This window comes from Nicotiana attenuata, unplaced genomic scaffold (genome assembly GCF_001879085.1).
Source record: "Nicotiana attenuata strain UT unplaced genomic scaffold, NIATTr2, whole genome shotgun sequence".
Lineage (NCBI taxonomy): Eukaryota > Viridiplantae > Streptophyta > Magnoliopsida > Solanales > Solanaceae > Nicotiana > Nicotiana attenuata.
Genome location: NW_017670255.1, coordinates 1270559 through 1285865, shown reverse-complemented (window position 1 = coordinate 1285865; position 15307 = coordinate 1270559). Strand labels below are relative to the sequence as shown.

The 15307-nt window shown below is 43.7% G+C and overlaps 1 protein-coding gene across 1 annotated transcript; it reads left to right on the top strand.

Annotated features, from left to right (window-relative positions):
• Nucleotides 1-570: 570 nt before the first annotated feature.
• Nucleotides 571-4879, top strand: LOC109236776. Its single transcript, XM_019402991.1, has 6 exons — nt 571-595; nt 784-1002; nt 1057-1361; nt 1507-2146; nt 2282-2637; nt 4508-4879. Exons 1-6 carry the CDS (start codon nt 571-573, stop codon nt 4877-4879), a joined length of 1917 nt encoding a protein of 638 aa, XP_019258536.1.
• Nucleotides 4880-15307: the final 10428 nt, after the last annotated feature.

Sequence of the window (15307 nt, the reverse complement as noted above, 5' to 3'; positions counted from 1 at the left end):
GTCTGAAGAATGCCGGTGCCACCTACCAACGCGCGATGAAAAACATATTTGATGACATGCTTCATACGAGGGTTGAATGCTACGTCGACGACTTGGTGGTGAAGAAGAAGAATAGGCGTTATCACCTTGAAGACCTTCGAATTGTTTTTGAAAGGTTAAGAAAATTAGACCTGAGGATGAATCTACTCAAGTGTGCATTTGGAGTTACCTCAGGAAAGTTTCTTGGCTTCATTGTGCGTCATCGTGGAATTGAAGTTGATCGTGCAAAGATCGACGCCATTCAGAAAATGCCCAGGCCAAAGAACTTGAGAGAGCTTCGAAGTCTCCAAGGAAATTTAGCATTCATCCGGAGGTTCATCTCTAATCTAGTCGGACGGTGTCAACCCTTCAATCATCTATTGAGAAAGGATATCCCTATTCATTGGGATCAGTCATGTCAAAATGCTTTTGAAATTATCAAAACATACTTGCTGAACCCACCTGTATTAGGGGCGCCAATGCTTGGGAAGCCATTGATAGTCTACATCGCGGCACAGGAACATTCACTTGGAGCACTACTTGCTTAAGAGAATGAGGAAGGAAAGGAACAAGCCTTGTACTATCTTAGTCGAACTCTGATAGGAGTTGAGTTGAACTATACGCCTGTTGAGAAGATATGCTTAGCGTTACTTTATGCAATAAAGAAGCTAAGGCATTATTTTGAAGCATACAGCATCAAACTCATCTCTCGAGCAGATCCCGTGAAGTTTGTGATGACTTGACCTGTTCTTTCTGGACGCCTAGCAAGATGGTCCATATTGTTTAACCAATATGAGATCACAAACACACCTCAAAAAGTTGTGAAAGGACAAGCACTAGCAAATTTTCTGGCTGATCACCCTCTTCCGGCAGAATGGGAGCTTTCGGATGAGTTTCCAGATGAAGACGTTTTGTTTATCGAAGAATTGCCACCATGGACATTGTTCTTTGATGGATCTGCACGTCGTAATTGTGCGGGGGCAGGTGTTGTGTTGATCTCTCCAGAAAGATAAGTCTTGCCATTCTCCTTTGTTTTAGGTGAAACATGCTCCAATAATGCTGCAGAGTACCAAGCCCTGATCGTCGGTCTCGAAATGGCATTAGAAATGAAGATTCTAATGTTGGAGATCTACGGCGACTCCAAGCTGATCATCAACCAACTTTTGGGGAATTACGAGGTAAAGAAGGAAGATCTATTGTCCTACCATGAATACGCTTCTGGTTTACTTGAAAACTTTGACCGAGTGTTCTTAAACCACGTCCCAAGAGAAGAAAATTGCAAGGCTGATGCTTTGGCTAACTTGGCCACGATGATGGCACTTGGAGAGAATGAGTCAACAAAGGTATATGTGTGTCATCGATGGGTTATTCCTAGACTTCTGGATCTTCAAGTCAACGAAAGCCATCATACGTCTGTTCGAGTGATTGAAGAAGAAGATTGGAGGCAACCACTGATAGAGTACCTTGAACATGGAAAGTTACCTGAAGATCCGCGACAAAGAACAGACATCAAACGAAGAGCACCACGATTCATCTTCTATAAGGGGACATTGTTTCGACGCTCTTTTGAAGGACTATTCTTGCGATGTCTTGACAAAGAAGAAGCCCGCCAAGCGATGGAGGAAGCACATTCTGGAATCTGGTCCCAAGCTCCATTTTCGCATCAAGAGGATGGGCTACTACTGGGCGACAATGGTGAAGGACTGCATGGATCATGCCAAAAGATGTCAAGCATGTTTTCATGCCAACTACATCCACCAACCTCCAGAGCCCCTTCACCCAACTGTAGCTTCATGGCCATTTGATGCATGGGGACTCGACGTTGTTGGACCGCTTCCAAAGTCATCAAAGGGACAAATGTACATATTAGCCGCTACAGACTACTTTTCTAGATGGGCTGAAGATGTTCCACTCAAGGAGGTGAAAAAGGAAACTGTTGTCGATTTTATCAAGTCATATATAATTTTTAGGTATGGCATACCAAGATACATAATCACTGATAATGGAACTCCATTTGACAACAAGCTCGTGAAGAGTCTATGCGAGAAGTTCGGTTTCAAGCAACATAAGTCTTCAATGTATAATGCACCTGCCAACGGCCTTGCTGAAGCTTTTAACAAGACGCTTAGTAACCTTTTGAAGAAAGTTGTTGCAAAGAACAAGAGAGACTAGCATGAGAGAATTGGTAAAGCTTTGTGGGCATACCGAACAACCTTCAGAACTGCTACACAAGCAACTCCTTACTCTTTGGTATATGGCGTAGAAGTCGTCCTGCCATTGGAGCAACAAATTCCATCATTGTGGATAGCAATCCAAGAAGGGCTCACGTCCGAAGAGAATGCTCAACTTCGCCTAGCAGAGTTAGAGGCATTGGATGAGAAAAGATTGGAAGCGCAACAAAAATTGGAGTGCTATCAAGCTCGGCTAGCTAGAGCTTTCAACAAGAAAGTGCGGCCACGATCATTCCAAGTGGGAAACTTAGTTCTAGCTATTCGACGACCTATAATCCTCAACAAACGCATAGGCGACAAGTTTACCTCAAAATGGGATGGGCCATATGTTGTGAAGGAAGCCTATTCAAGTGGCGCATACAAAATTGTCGATAAGGATGGTCTCAAAGTTGGTCCGATCAACAGAAAATTTCTGAAGCAGTACTTTCCATGAAAGTCACCTACGCTCCTCGACGTACGAGCCTAAACTGCAAGTCATGATGCTCCTCGACGCATGAGCCTAAACTGTAAGTCACGACGCTCCTCGATGTACGAGCCTAAACTGCAAGTCATGACGCTCCTCGACGTACGAGCCTAAACTGCAAGTCATGACGCTCCTTGATGCATGAGCTTAAACTGCACGTTGCTACAGTCCTGGCCCGCATGAGTCTAAACTGTGTATAGCCAAAAAAAAAGAGTCTGCTAGGTTGAAAACCTCGAAAGAGGCGGCCTAGGCAAAAGTCAAGACCAAAAAAAAAGTCTGCTAGGATGAAAACCTCGCGAGAGGCGGCCTAGGCAAAAATTAGGACATAAAAAAAAAGTTCATCCCTCTGAACTACGTTATGACTTGATCCTCTTTACCGAGGTACGTAGGCAGCTTAGAGTTTCATTCTAAGTTCAGTCGCATGAGTCTTAAAAAAAATAAAAGTTTGGCATCATCGGATCATTACATTAATTCTTCCAAGTGTAGAGGCTCATATCTATGAGGAAAAGAGATAATTTTCTTTGAAGTATAAAAGATGTTTTATTGCTTCAATAGTACAAAAGTTGATACATCAATAAAATATAGAGACAAAAGGAGTTAGACGTTTTCCTATACAAAAACCTAAGTCATGAAAATGATCGTAAACTAGGCTTTGTGGCCAACTCGTCTTGAATGCATCTTCCAAGTCCATATGACGTCTACACATTTTTATACACTATCCTCAATGTCTCGTATATAAGAAGTCATCTCTCTTGAAAAAAACCTTCAATCACCACGGGAGTCGCCATTGATAAACTTCAAGACCGTCAACAAATCAAGTGCAACAGTTGGTGAAGGGGTGACTCCGCATCTTGTATGACATCTCAGACTGATATCTGGACTCATTGAACTTCTTTGCAAGTCTGCAAAAGAAATAAACAAAGGGATAAGATTCGTGATGATAGCCGAATCCATTATAAGGCTGTAAAATCAACTTCAAAAATATTATTTAGGCTAACTAAGAATGAATGGAGCTTCATCTTCGATGAGATTATAGTTCTCGACGTCCGAATTTCATAGGATCAAACTGTGGGTGATGTCGACGCTCCTAGTTCAAGATACAGTTTTTCTGGCCAAAAGCACGCAAACTTGAAAGTTCCCTGCGGTCAGTTTGACTTTTAATATCTTTCTGTTTCTAGCCTGAGAAGAGTTCCGGAATGGAATTTTTATGTGTTGCAGATCTAGGAGTTTTCTTTCCAACGGAACAAACGGATTGTAATTCCGATACTTCTAGCTCAAGATACAATTATTTTCGCTGAAGGTACACAAATCTGAAAGTTCACTGCAGTTAAGTCAATGTCGCAAATTTTCTGTTAATAGCCCGAAAGGAGTTCTGCCATGAAATTTATAGATCCTTCAGGTCTCTTAGTTTTCTTTCTAACGGTGCAAACGGATTGTAATTCCGACACTTTTAGCTCGAGATATGAATTTTTCCACCATAGCGCGCAAAGCTGAAAAGCAATTTCGTGGACAGATGGATCAAGTTCAGAAAGTTTCTGTGGGCAATCTGCTAGAAATTATTCTGTGATATCTTGAAGATTTCATTATCTATGAGTCTTCTTTCCAATGGCGCAGACGGCTCGCAATTTGGACGCTCCTAGCTTGAGATGTGTGCGTTCCAATGATAGCATGCAGTGCTGTGAAGCCGAAATGACAGACTTGTGCACCGCCTTCAAAAGTTCATTTCGACTTGTCCTGATGGAATCTAGCCCCCAATTTTGGATATGTCGCTGTGGTGCAAGTTTTGGTTCTGCAGGACCAAGCGGATTGCAGTTTGGACATTCCCAGGTCGAGATACGATTTTTTCAATGCGAGCATGAAATGCTATGAAGTCAAAACAGCAGAGACACACCAAGTGCTTGCTCGCCGAAGTTGGAAAAGCCTACTCCAGTGGCCTTCCTCGCCAGCTTGCAACAATGTGATATGGTACATGTCGCACTCGCTCGCCAAGGATGAAATATGGTCGCTCGAGCTCCAAGCCTCTTTCTCACCAAGTCGCAAGGCTGAGATGCACCATGTTGCTGAAGGGATGTACCAAGTTGTTGTTATACTCTCTCGAAAACCTACAAAAATAAGAAAAGATTTTGGAGCCCTCAGTGCCATAGCACGACGTTTCTGCTTCTACTGATACGATTCCAGTAGAACAACGCTTCGATTCGATATGATGGACATCAAGGATTTTCCAAATCGGCATGGAAAGGGAAGTTAAAATTTGGGAGCCTCGCTAATCTTTGGCCTCGACCATGAGTTAGGTCGTTGAGTATATGAAACATGCAGTTCCACCAGCCACGCACGAGCAACAAAGACAACGGCACGAAGCTTTCACCCAGCAACAAGAATCGGTGTCAATGACACGACGCTTCAATGCGGATGGTCACTATTGTGACGTGCACTTCTCCGTCAACTCTCGATGAATCGTACCCTTCATGAACCTACAAAAAAGGAGTGTTGATCATCCACTTCTTCTCATGATGCGCATGGGAGAACTCGCCATGTATATCATCTCCGAGCCTGCAACAAAAGAAAAGGGAAAAAGAAGTATGCAGCCCTAACAATCCTCTCGATGTCGGCGCTTGATTGATCAAAGATTTGTTGCGTGTGGATCAAAAGGGCTGGAGCTTCGACTTTTATAGATGTTGCCTATCACCGAGTCTTCTTACCAACGGTGTAAACAGCTCGTAGTTCGGATGCTCCTATCTTGAGATATGCATTTTTTAGCAAGAGCATGCAAAAATGAAATACCGAGCGCGACAGAACTTGGACCAAGTTTAGAAAGCTCACCTGGGATAATACAGTGCGAATTTGAATACAAATTTTTGTTATATTACAGTACTCCAAGTCTAGTTTCTGTAGCCGCAAACCTCTCGTGATTCCGACATTCCTACACAAAGTTATGAAGTTTCTTGTGAAGACGCGCAAAGCCAAAAGATCAACGCTGCAGCACCTGAAACAAAAATTAAAAACATTACCTAAGATGGTACAGAAGGATTTTTGCTCCGGTTCTTGGATATGTTACATCCCTCCGTGTCTTGTTTTAGCAGAATCAAGCGGCTTGTGCTTTCGACGTTCGTACACCATAGAACGATTCCTTTTGCGAGAGTGTGCGATGCTATCAGCTTTACAGGCTAGACGAGTAGATCATGATTTTCGAAATTTAACTCCAGCTGATCCAGAAGGAGTTTAGATCTGATTTTTTTTAAAATCGTTGCCTCACCCTAAGTGTGCTTTCTATAGAGTCAGGCCGCCCATGAGTTGGACTCTTCTATGGCGAGATGTGAATACTTCACTGCGAGTGCGCAAAGGTGGCAGGTAGCTTCTCTCCAAGAATTTTGCACCGTGAAAACATACACCAAAGGATGGCTGCTTAAATAGGTGTGAATTGAATTGGCCGAGATGTTTCTATATTAAGATACAATGCAAGTTATGGCAAAGTTAATGATGAATCTTACACAATACATGCCAAGTTTGGAAAAGGATCTAACAAAGTGTGAGTTATAAGCGAACAAAACAAAAAGTTAGCATCCTAGAAGAAGAAAAAAACGTTACCTTTTCCTTACAAGGTCTAGAAATATGTTTCCTTGTTTGCTCTTGGTAAAAAAGGAAATATGTGTAGGTTTGACAAACATGGAAAGTTGTCTATAATTTGCAAGAATTTTTCATCACTATAGTTTGTAATTGCTACTTCCAAATCAAATTACATTGCACGCACGTGTTCGACGATCGAAATATTGGAAGGTTAATTTTTGCTTGGAGTTTGTGTTTAGCACTTCACACAAATGTGCAACTAGATGAAAGTTCAGATTTGACCGGTAGAAGTCACCACAAGTGCTAAAACAAAAATATCAACGTTCGTTGGTACTACAAGTCTCGTCATTCGTTTCAGCAAGCCTACACTTCAACAAATCTTGAAGTAGGGGCATCTGTAGACATATAAAATTTATTTGGTTTAATCCATACAAAATTTGGATTAAATTCAATTGGGTTAAATAATTAATTTGGGCTTTACAAGTTAAATTAGTCCATTTAATTATTTTCAGGCCCAAAGTTCATTTCATCTTAAGGCCCAGACTTATGCCATGTGACATGGCATATCCAGTCAAACTCCAGGCCAATAAGGAGACGCCACGTGTTAAATAATGTGGCAATCCAAGTCAAAAAGCAAGAACCAACCACAAGTCACCAAGTGGCGAAATGACATGGGCCAATCAAAATCAAGCAAGAGAGTCTTATGTAGCTTGATTGTCCACCCTCTACAACTATAAATAGAGGGGGTTACATAACTCTCAAGACATTCAAAGTTGGAGAAGAACACTCCGCAATTGGTGAGGGCATCCACAAACATAGAGATCAATCATCAAGTGCTTAGTTCTTCAACAAAGGAGTGATCAACGGAGTTCTTCCCGGAGATCAACCCGTAACAACAAAGTGCTGCTCGACGTTCTAGGCGGTTAAATATATCACAAGGAGGTCTGCATCATCCTACATTCGAGAAAGACGCTTCTCGAGCCCTCGAATCACGGAGAATTTTAGAGAGAAGAATCAAGGGATACATAGAATTGTACTCACAAATATTTATCAATAAAATCACTTTTTCTTCATTATATTATTTTTGTTGCAGTTTATTTTTCGTCTTACGAAAATTTGTTGCAAACAAAGGGTTAAACCTAGAGATAGTAATACCCGACTTGAGCCAATTTTGCTTGCGCAATTTGAATACCCAATTGGGCTTGAAAAAGCCAATTAGGGCAAAGTCACTCAAACTACTGAAAGGTATAGACTAAGTAGTTTCGTGCATTGGCTATATCACAATCCCAACTATAACAATTTTGCCCTAAGTTTTAGATCCCGTTAGGTACTCACCTAGGAGTAAGTTACTTCCCTAGTGCCTTTCCATCAATTAAGAAAACCTTACAAAAATATCATACTTAGTCTAATTACTTGCATCATTAGTATAAAAATTAGAATAGTGAACAAACAAGAATGATTGGAAGTGCAATTGAAAACATAGCACATTGCTAGATTAGATAGGAATCCAATTCCAAACCTTTCTTAGCTCTTTGTGGATTCGATCTCGACTTATTGGGTAAAAGCTACATCGACCGAACTTGCCACTCTATAGTGGTGTAGGGTTGGCTCCGATCAAGCTGCAATTGACCCGAGCCGTGAAGCATGCCCGGTTGAATCGCTGAGGCAGGCTCTCGAGGATATACATGCAGGGGGCGTGGATTTGTCCGTCGAGATCAAGAGGGTGAAGACCTTGGAAGAGTAGGCTGCGGCCCTGCTTATTTTTGAAGGTGAGTCGAGCAGTGGCTCGGAAGATGATGAAGATGAAGGCAATATCCCCGAAGGGGAAGAGGCCGTTGATGACCCGGGGGCCGTGGCCGGAGCTGCTGAAGGCATAACCTCCGAGGGAGCCATCGAAGGCACAAACCCGGTGGTAGATTAGGGTTTTATTTGCTCTCTCACTTGTAAGGGCTTTAGGCATAGTACTTGTAAATGCACCCTTGTGAACTTTCAATATGTATGTAAAAAGCCTTTCATTTTTCATCATTTCTCGTTTTTCCTTTTTTTTAGGAATAAACTGTGACACTTGTTGACAATTGGCCTGAAATTTTGGACCTCAAATTAAACCCTTAGGTTCCTGCTACTGCTGAGTGATTTGTAACGGTCGTAAGTTGACCGTTTAGGGCTAAGTCCCCGAATCGAGTATCGTCTTGAGTTTGTCGACCTTCAGGTCCAAAAGTCTGCCCTGAGGCTATTTGAGTCGGCCCTTAGGCTCTTACGTGTTGGGTCGGTGCGACATCTAATCGGTTTTGAGGATCTTTTAAGCTGGCCCTTAGGCTCTTACGCATCGGGTCGGTACGACCTCTAATATAGGATGGCACTTAGGCTCTTACGCGTTGGGTCGGTATGACCTCCAATATGGCCTGGCGCTTGGGCTCTTACACCTTGGGTCGGTACGACCTCTAATATGAGTTGGCGCTTGGGCTCTTACGCCTTGGGTCAGTACGACCTCTAATATGGGCCGGCGCTCGGGCTTTTACGCCTTGGATCGGTATGACCTCTAATATAGGGTGGCGCTCAGGCTCTTACGCCTTGGGTCGGTATGACCTCTAATATGGGCTGGCGCTCGGGCTCTTACGCCTTGGGTCGGTACGACCTCTAATATAGGCTAGCACCTGTGATTTTATAGCGACGGTCGGGCATCCCCGAGTCGCTTTAGTTTGGCCGGAGCCTTATGACCGTAGTCATTGTGTTTGGCCATAGCCTTTTAGTCCCCGAGTGAGGTAGCCTCGGCGTCTATATCGAGGGTATGCCCTTTTAGGAGTCTTACAAGTTCGAATATGTAGCCTTGACTTTAGGGTCGGGATTATGCCTTTTGAAAGGTCTTATGAATTTGAACATCCCTTACTCGAGGTCTTATAGATAGGTTACTTGGCACAAGTATAATTCATGCCTTGCTTGAGGTCTTATATATAGGTTACTGGTACAAGTATAACTCATGCCTTGCTTGAGGTCTTACAGATATGTTACTTGGTACAAGTATAATTCATGCCTTGCTTGAGGTCTTACAGATTTGGTATCGCCATATGGAGGGCTTTCGGGCTCGAGGTTGCCCGCTTGGGGTCTTATAACCTCGAGTTTGATAGCTCGATGGGGTGACAGTCGGCGGCAGTCCCTGAGACGTCGAATGTTTTTGGCTCTGGAGCCGTTCTTTGAAAACTTGATGTTTCCTCATTGAGGGCTTATGAGCTCAAAGTTTTCGGCCCGGAGGTCTTACGGCTTCAAGTTTTTGATGCCAGTTCCCGAGTGTTCGGCAAATTTCTGGCCTTGGGACCGTTTCTTAAAAATAGCAAACTTCTTTGAAGCGTGAAGCGTTTTGATTGTAAAAGATACTCCTTTGATTACTTGGTACAAGTATACATGTTTTCGTCGTTGGGGGTTTGATTATTCTATGCGACATGGTTCATTTGACCGTTTGGCTCGATACATCATTTTTCTATCGAGACCCTCTTTGGCTCATCTTGATTTCTCCAGGGAGGTGACCTCCCGGGGGATATGACCCCTAGTATTCGACGTTGATTGAAGAGAAGCCTTGACTACTTGTTAAGTTCTCCTTAGGTAGCATATAGATGTTGCCTCATCAAAAACCTTGCCGGTAAAACCCTTTTTGGGTTAAAACCCGATCGAAGGAAAAGAGTGCAATGCATGCTTTAAAACCCAAAGTCTTTGAAATGGAGGATGTTTCAGTGTCTTCCATAGGACACCTCAGCAGTAATAGCGTTTGAGCATTGATATGTTCCAATTGCTTGGAAGTTGTTCGCCTTCCATGGTACCTAGCTTGTAGGACCCTTTGCCGATCACTCCGAGGATGCGCTACGGTCCTTTCCAGCTCGGGCTAGCTTCCCTTCATTGGGGTTTTGTGTGTTTAGGGTGACTTTCCTTAGGACTAATTCCCCGACTCCGAGGTGTCGGAGATTTGTTCTCCTGTTATAGTGTCTTTTGATTCTTTGTTTATGGGAGGCCATTCGGACCAGTGAAGCTTCTCGCTTTTCATCTAATAGTTCGAGGGCCGCAGTCATGGCCTCGTTGTTTGAGCTCTCGGTGGCATGTCGAAATCTGGCGCTTGGCTCTCCAACCTCGACCGGTATCAAAGCCTCGGAGCCATATACCAGAGAGAAAGGCGTCTCCCCCGTGCTCGATTTTGGAGTTGTTCGATATGCCCATAGTACCTCGGGCAACATTTCTCACCATTTTCCTTTCGCATTTTCTTATTTCTTTTTCAATTTTTGAATGATGGTCTTGTTTGTGGACTCGTCCTGACCGTTTGCACATGGGTGTTAGGGTGTTGACAGGATCCTTTTAATTTTATGGTCTTTGAGGAACTTCGTTACTTTGTTTCCGATGAACTGCTTCCCGTTATCACATGTTATCTCGAAGGGAATCCCGAATCAACACATGATATGGCCCTAGATGAAGTTAATGACTTCATTTTCTCTTATCTTCTCGAAGGCCTGTGCTTCCACCCATTTTGAGAAGTAGTCAGTCATAAATAAAATAAATCTAGCTTTACCTGGTGTCGTTGGTAGGTGTCCGACGATGTTCATCCCCTACTTCATGAACGACCATGGTGACAAGACTGAATGCAGTTGTTCATCGGGTTGGTGAATCATTGGTGAGTATCTTTGGTATTTGTCGCATTTTTGGACAAATTCTTTGGTGTCTTTCTCCATGCTGTCCCAATAGTAACCTGCTCTGATCACCTTTCGGACTAAGGAATCGGCACCGGATTGATTTCCACAAATGCCCTCATGGATTTCTCGGAGCACATAATCTGTGTCCCCCGGTCCCAGGCATACTGCTAGGGGCCCATCAAAGGTTTTTCTGTATAGAGTTCCATTTTCGTCGAGGGAGAATCGGGCTGCTTTGGTTCGCAGGGCCCTCGACTCTTTTGGGTCCGCGGGTAGCTTCCCATTTTTCAAACAATCGATATATTTGTTTCTCCAATCCCATGTCAAGCTAGTGTAGTTGATCTCAGCATGGCCTTCCTCAATCACTGATTTAGATAGCCGAACAACAGCCCCGGGGAGTATGTCATCTTCCTCGACGGATGATCCCACGTTTCTGATGGCATCGGCCTCGCTATTCTGCTCTCAAGGTATGTGGACCAGAGTCCATTCTATGAAGCGGTGCAATATGACTTGAATGTTGTCTAAGTATCTTTGCATCTTGTCTTCTCGAACCTTGAAGTTCCCATTTACCTGATTTACCACCAGAAGGGAATCATATTTTGCTTTGATGACTTCCGCTCCTAGGCCATTGTCCAATTCCATACCTGCAATCATAGCCTCATACTCGGATTCGTTATTAGTCAAATTTGCAGTTTTTATAGATTGCCTAATCATGCCGCCCGTAGGTGGCTTCAGAACTATGTCAAGCCCGAACCCTTTCACGTTCGAGGCGTCGTCGGTGAACAAGGTCCATACCCCCGAAGATGTGCCCGTTTTTAGTAGAAGTTCTTTCTCTACCTCGGGCACGAGGGCGGGCGTAAAGTCTGGTACAAAATCTGCCAGAATTTGGGAGTTGATAGCCGTTTGGGGTTGGTACTCGACATCATACCCCCCGAGTTCGATGGCCTATTTGGCAAGTCGGCCCGATAATTCGGGTTTATGCAATATTCTTCGAATAGGATATGTCGTTAAAACACAAATACGATGGCATTGAAAATAAGGCTTTAATTTTCGAGATGCACTTATCAATGCAAGAGCTAATTTTTCAAGTTGCAGATACCTGGTTTCGGCGTCTCCCAGGGTCTGACTTACATAATAGATAGGGAATTTCGTACCTTGTTCTTCTCGAACCAGCACACCACTTACCGCTTCCTCGGATACGGCCAGGTACAAGTACAGCGTTTCATCCTCCTTTGGGGTGTGAAGTAAAATTGGGTTTGTCAAATATCGCTTCAACTCCTCTAAGGCATGTTGGCATTCCAAAGTCCATTCGAAGTTGTTTTTCTTTTTGATTAAGGAGAAGAAATGGTGACTCCTGTCTAATGACCTCGATATGAATCGGCCCAAGGCTGCTATCCGTCCGGTCAGCCGTTGTATGGCCTTCACATTGTTTACCACCGTGATTTCTTCGATGGCTTTGATTTTATCGGGGTTGATCTCAATCCCCCTTTTTGACACCATGAAGCCTAAGAATTTGCTCGAACCCACTTCGAAGGAACATTTCTCGGGATTGAGTTTCATGTTGTAGCTTCTAAGGATGTCGAATGTCTCCTGCAAATGAGTCAAATGGTCCTCTGCGCGCAAGGACTTAACTAGCATATCATCAATGTAAACTTCCATGGAACTGCGTATTTGGTGTTCGAACATCTTATTAACTAGGCGTTGGTACGTGTCTCCCGTATTTTTTAGCCCAGGGGGCATCACATTGTAGCAGTATGTACCGTACTTCGTGATGAACGAAGTTTTTTCCCTATCTTCGGGGTTCATCTGAATTTGATTATACCCCGAGTAAGCGTCGAAAGGTGAGGATCTCGTGGCCGGCCGTGGCATCGATCAAGCGGTCGATGTTGGGCAACGGGAATGAATCTTTGGGGCACGCTCTATTTAAGTCTTTATAATCTATGCACATTCTTAACTTATTCCCCATTTTGGGAACTACCACCACATTGGCCAACCATTCGGGATATTTTACCTCCCTAATAGACCCTATTTTAAGGAGTTTTGTTACCTCGTCCTTTATGAACACGCGTTTTACCTCGGACTGAGGTCTTCTTTTTTGCTTCACCGGTTTGAACTTGGGGTCGACACTTAGTCGATGGGTGGTTATATCCGGCGGGATTCCTGTCATATCTAAATGGGACCACGCAAAGTAATCGATGTTATTAATAAGAAATTGAATGAGATTTTTCCTGAGTTCGGGGGTTAATCCTGTTCCCAGGTATACCTTCCGATCTGGGAGATGCTCGATCAGAACAGCTTGCTCCAGCTCTTCAACTGTTGATTTTGTTGCATCCGATTCTTCGGGGGCAACGAAGGTTCGGGGGGGCGAGGAAGTCTTCTTCATCATTCTCGGGGGTCTATTTGCCCTCCGGCTCCTCCGAGGTGGAGGGTATTGAAGTTGGTGCCTCCCCGTGAACCGCGAACATCTCCTTTGCTGCATGTTGTTCTCCATATACCATTTTGATATAGTCTTTTGTCGGAAACATCATCTTCTGATAAAGAGTTGACGGTACTGCCCTCGTGTTGTGTATCCATGTCCTTCCAAGTAATTCATTGTACCTCATGTCACCCTCGATGACATGAAATTTGGTGTTTCAAACTGTATCGGACACGTTGACCGGGAGGGTGATCTCCCCCTTCGTTGCTTCGCCGGCCATGTTGAAGTTGTTGAGGACTCGGGAGGTAGGTATGATTTGATAAAGCAATTCTAGTTGTTCTACCACCTTCGACCTGATTACGTTGGCCGAGCTACCTGGATCCACAAGTACACATTTAATTTGAACGTTATTCAAGAGAAATGAAATTACCAGCGCATCGTTATGTGGATGAGACAAAGTCTCGAAGTCCTCTTCACTGAATGCAAGGATGTCCTCGGGCATGCGGCCACGAATTTGCCCTTCTGTTGCAGCGGAAACTTTTGCCCACTTGGTCACGGATCCTTGAGGAACGTCGGTCCCCCCAATGATCATATGAACGATGTGCTGAGGGTTTCCCGTTTCGTTCCTCCTGTTTGCCTTTTTTTATTCCCGGGCAGGAATTTTCCGAGCTTCCTGCTGGTTTTCTTGGCGTATACTCCGTTAGTGTGGGAGATTATATAGGCGCATTGGGCGTTCCATGAGCCGCATCTACGGGAGTTGGTTCTGGTGCATCCCCAGGGTTTCGCGGTGGTCCACCGGCGCCTGGAACAGCTGCACCATTCTCTCCATGGTCCTCAGGATCGTTGTTTACATGTGCATTCACTGAGTTAGACATTTTGACCTGAAATCAAAGATTCTTGGGCAAGAAAAAGTGTGAAGAATAACTTGTATTTTTAATAAACCAGCACGAAAACAATCACTATTATTTTTAGCCCCATGGTGGGCGCCAAACTGTTTACCTTGAAAATGATAATTACAATTAAATTTGATTTTGTGGTTCTAAAAATACGTAATTTATCTTAATGCTAGTTCTATGATGATAGATGCTAAGTGTGAGTCTAGAAAATGAGATAAGAGCTTGAAGACAATCTATTATGCAAACCGAATGGCTGTGAATCGGGGCCTCGAGCTGGTCTACGTTAGACCTCGGGGTCGAGCTAATGTATCGGACTGGGGGAAGCCGATGAAGAACTTAACAGTTCTGAGGGCCTTGATGATGGCTTTTTATGATCAATGATGAGTAATAAATGAAGAACAATCAATAGAACACAATAAATGTAAGCAATAAAATCAAAGGAGAGACAATAGAGAATGTTTAAGTTAGAGAGCAGAGAATGTTCTTGTCCTTGTATTGAATATCATGTGTGCAAGAAATCATAAGGGTTCCCTTTATATAGGAGGGGGAATCCCAACATTGTACATGTATAATTATTACAAAGAAACGTAGCTGGTACAGCTATCTGATGGTCTCGTACATACCTATACTATTCTTGCAGGCATTATCAGCTTTGACCACATGCCTTGGGAACTTGTCCATGATAGCCGCCGATTTGCGCTGCCCCGAGATCGAGCATGGGGAACCCTTGGGGTCGGGCTTCGAACTTGCCTCGAGGTTTCCGAAGACATGCTATGGAATGTCATAATGATCACAAAATCAGACTCCTCGATTTTAGCAGTATACAATGCGGATATGATACGGGTACCACCGAATGAACTCAATGCAACAAGTGCACCTTGACCTTTTGTCGCCTGGGGAATAGATAATATCGGTCCGATCGAGCCCGTCGCTTCAAACGGGCACAGGTTCATTTTAGTGGCCATAGACTATTTCACAAAATGGGTGGAGGCTACATCTTACAAGGCTGTAACCAAGAAAGTCATCGCAGATTTTGTCAGGGATCGTATTGT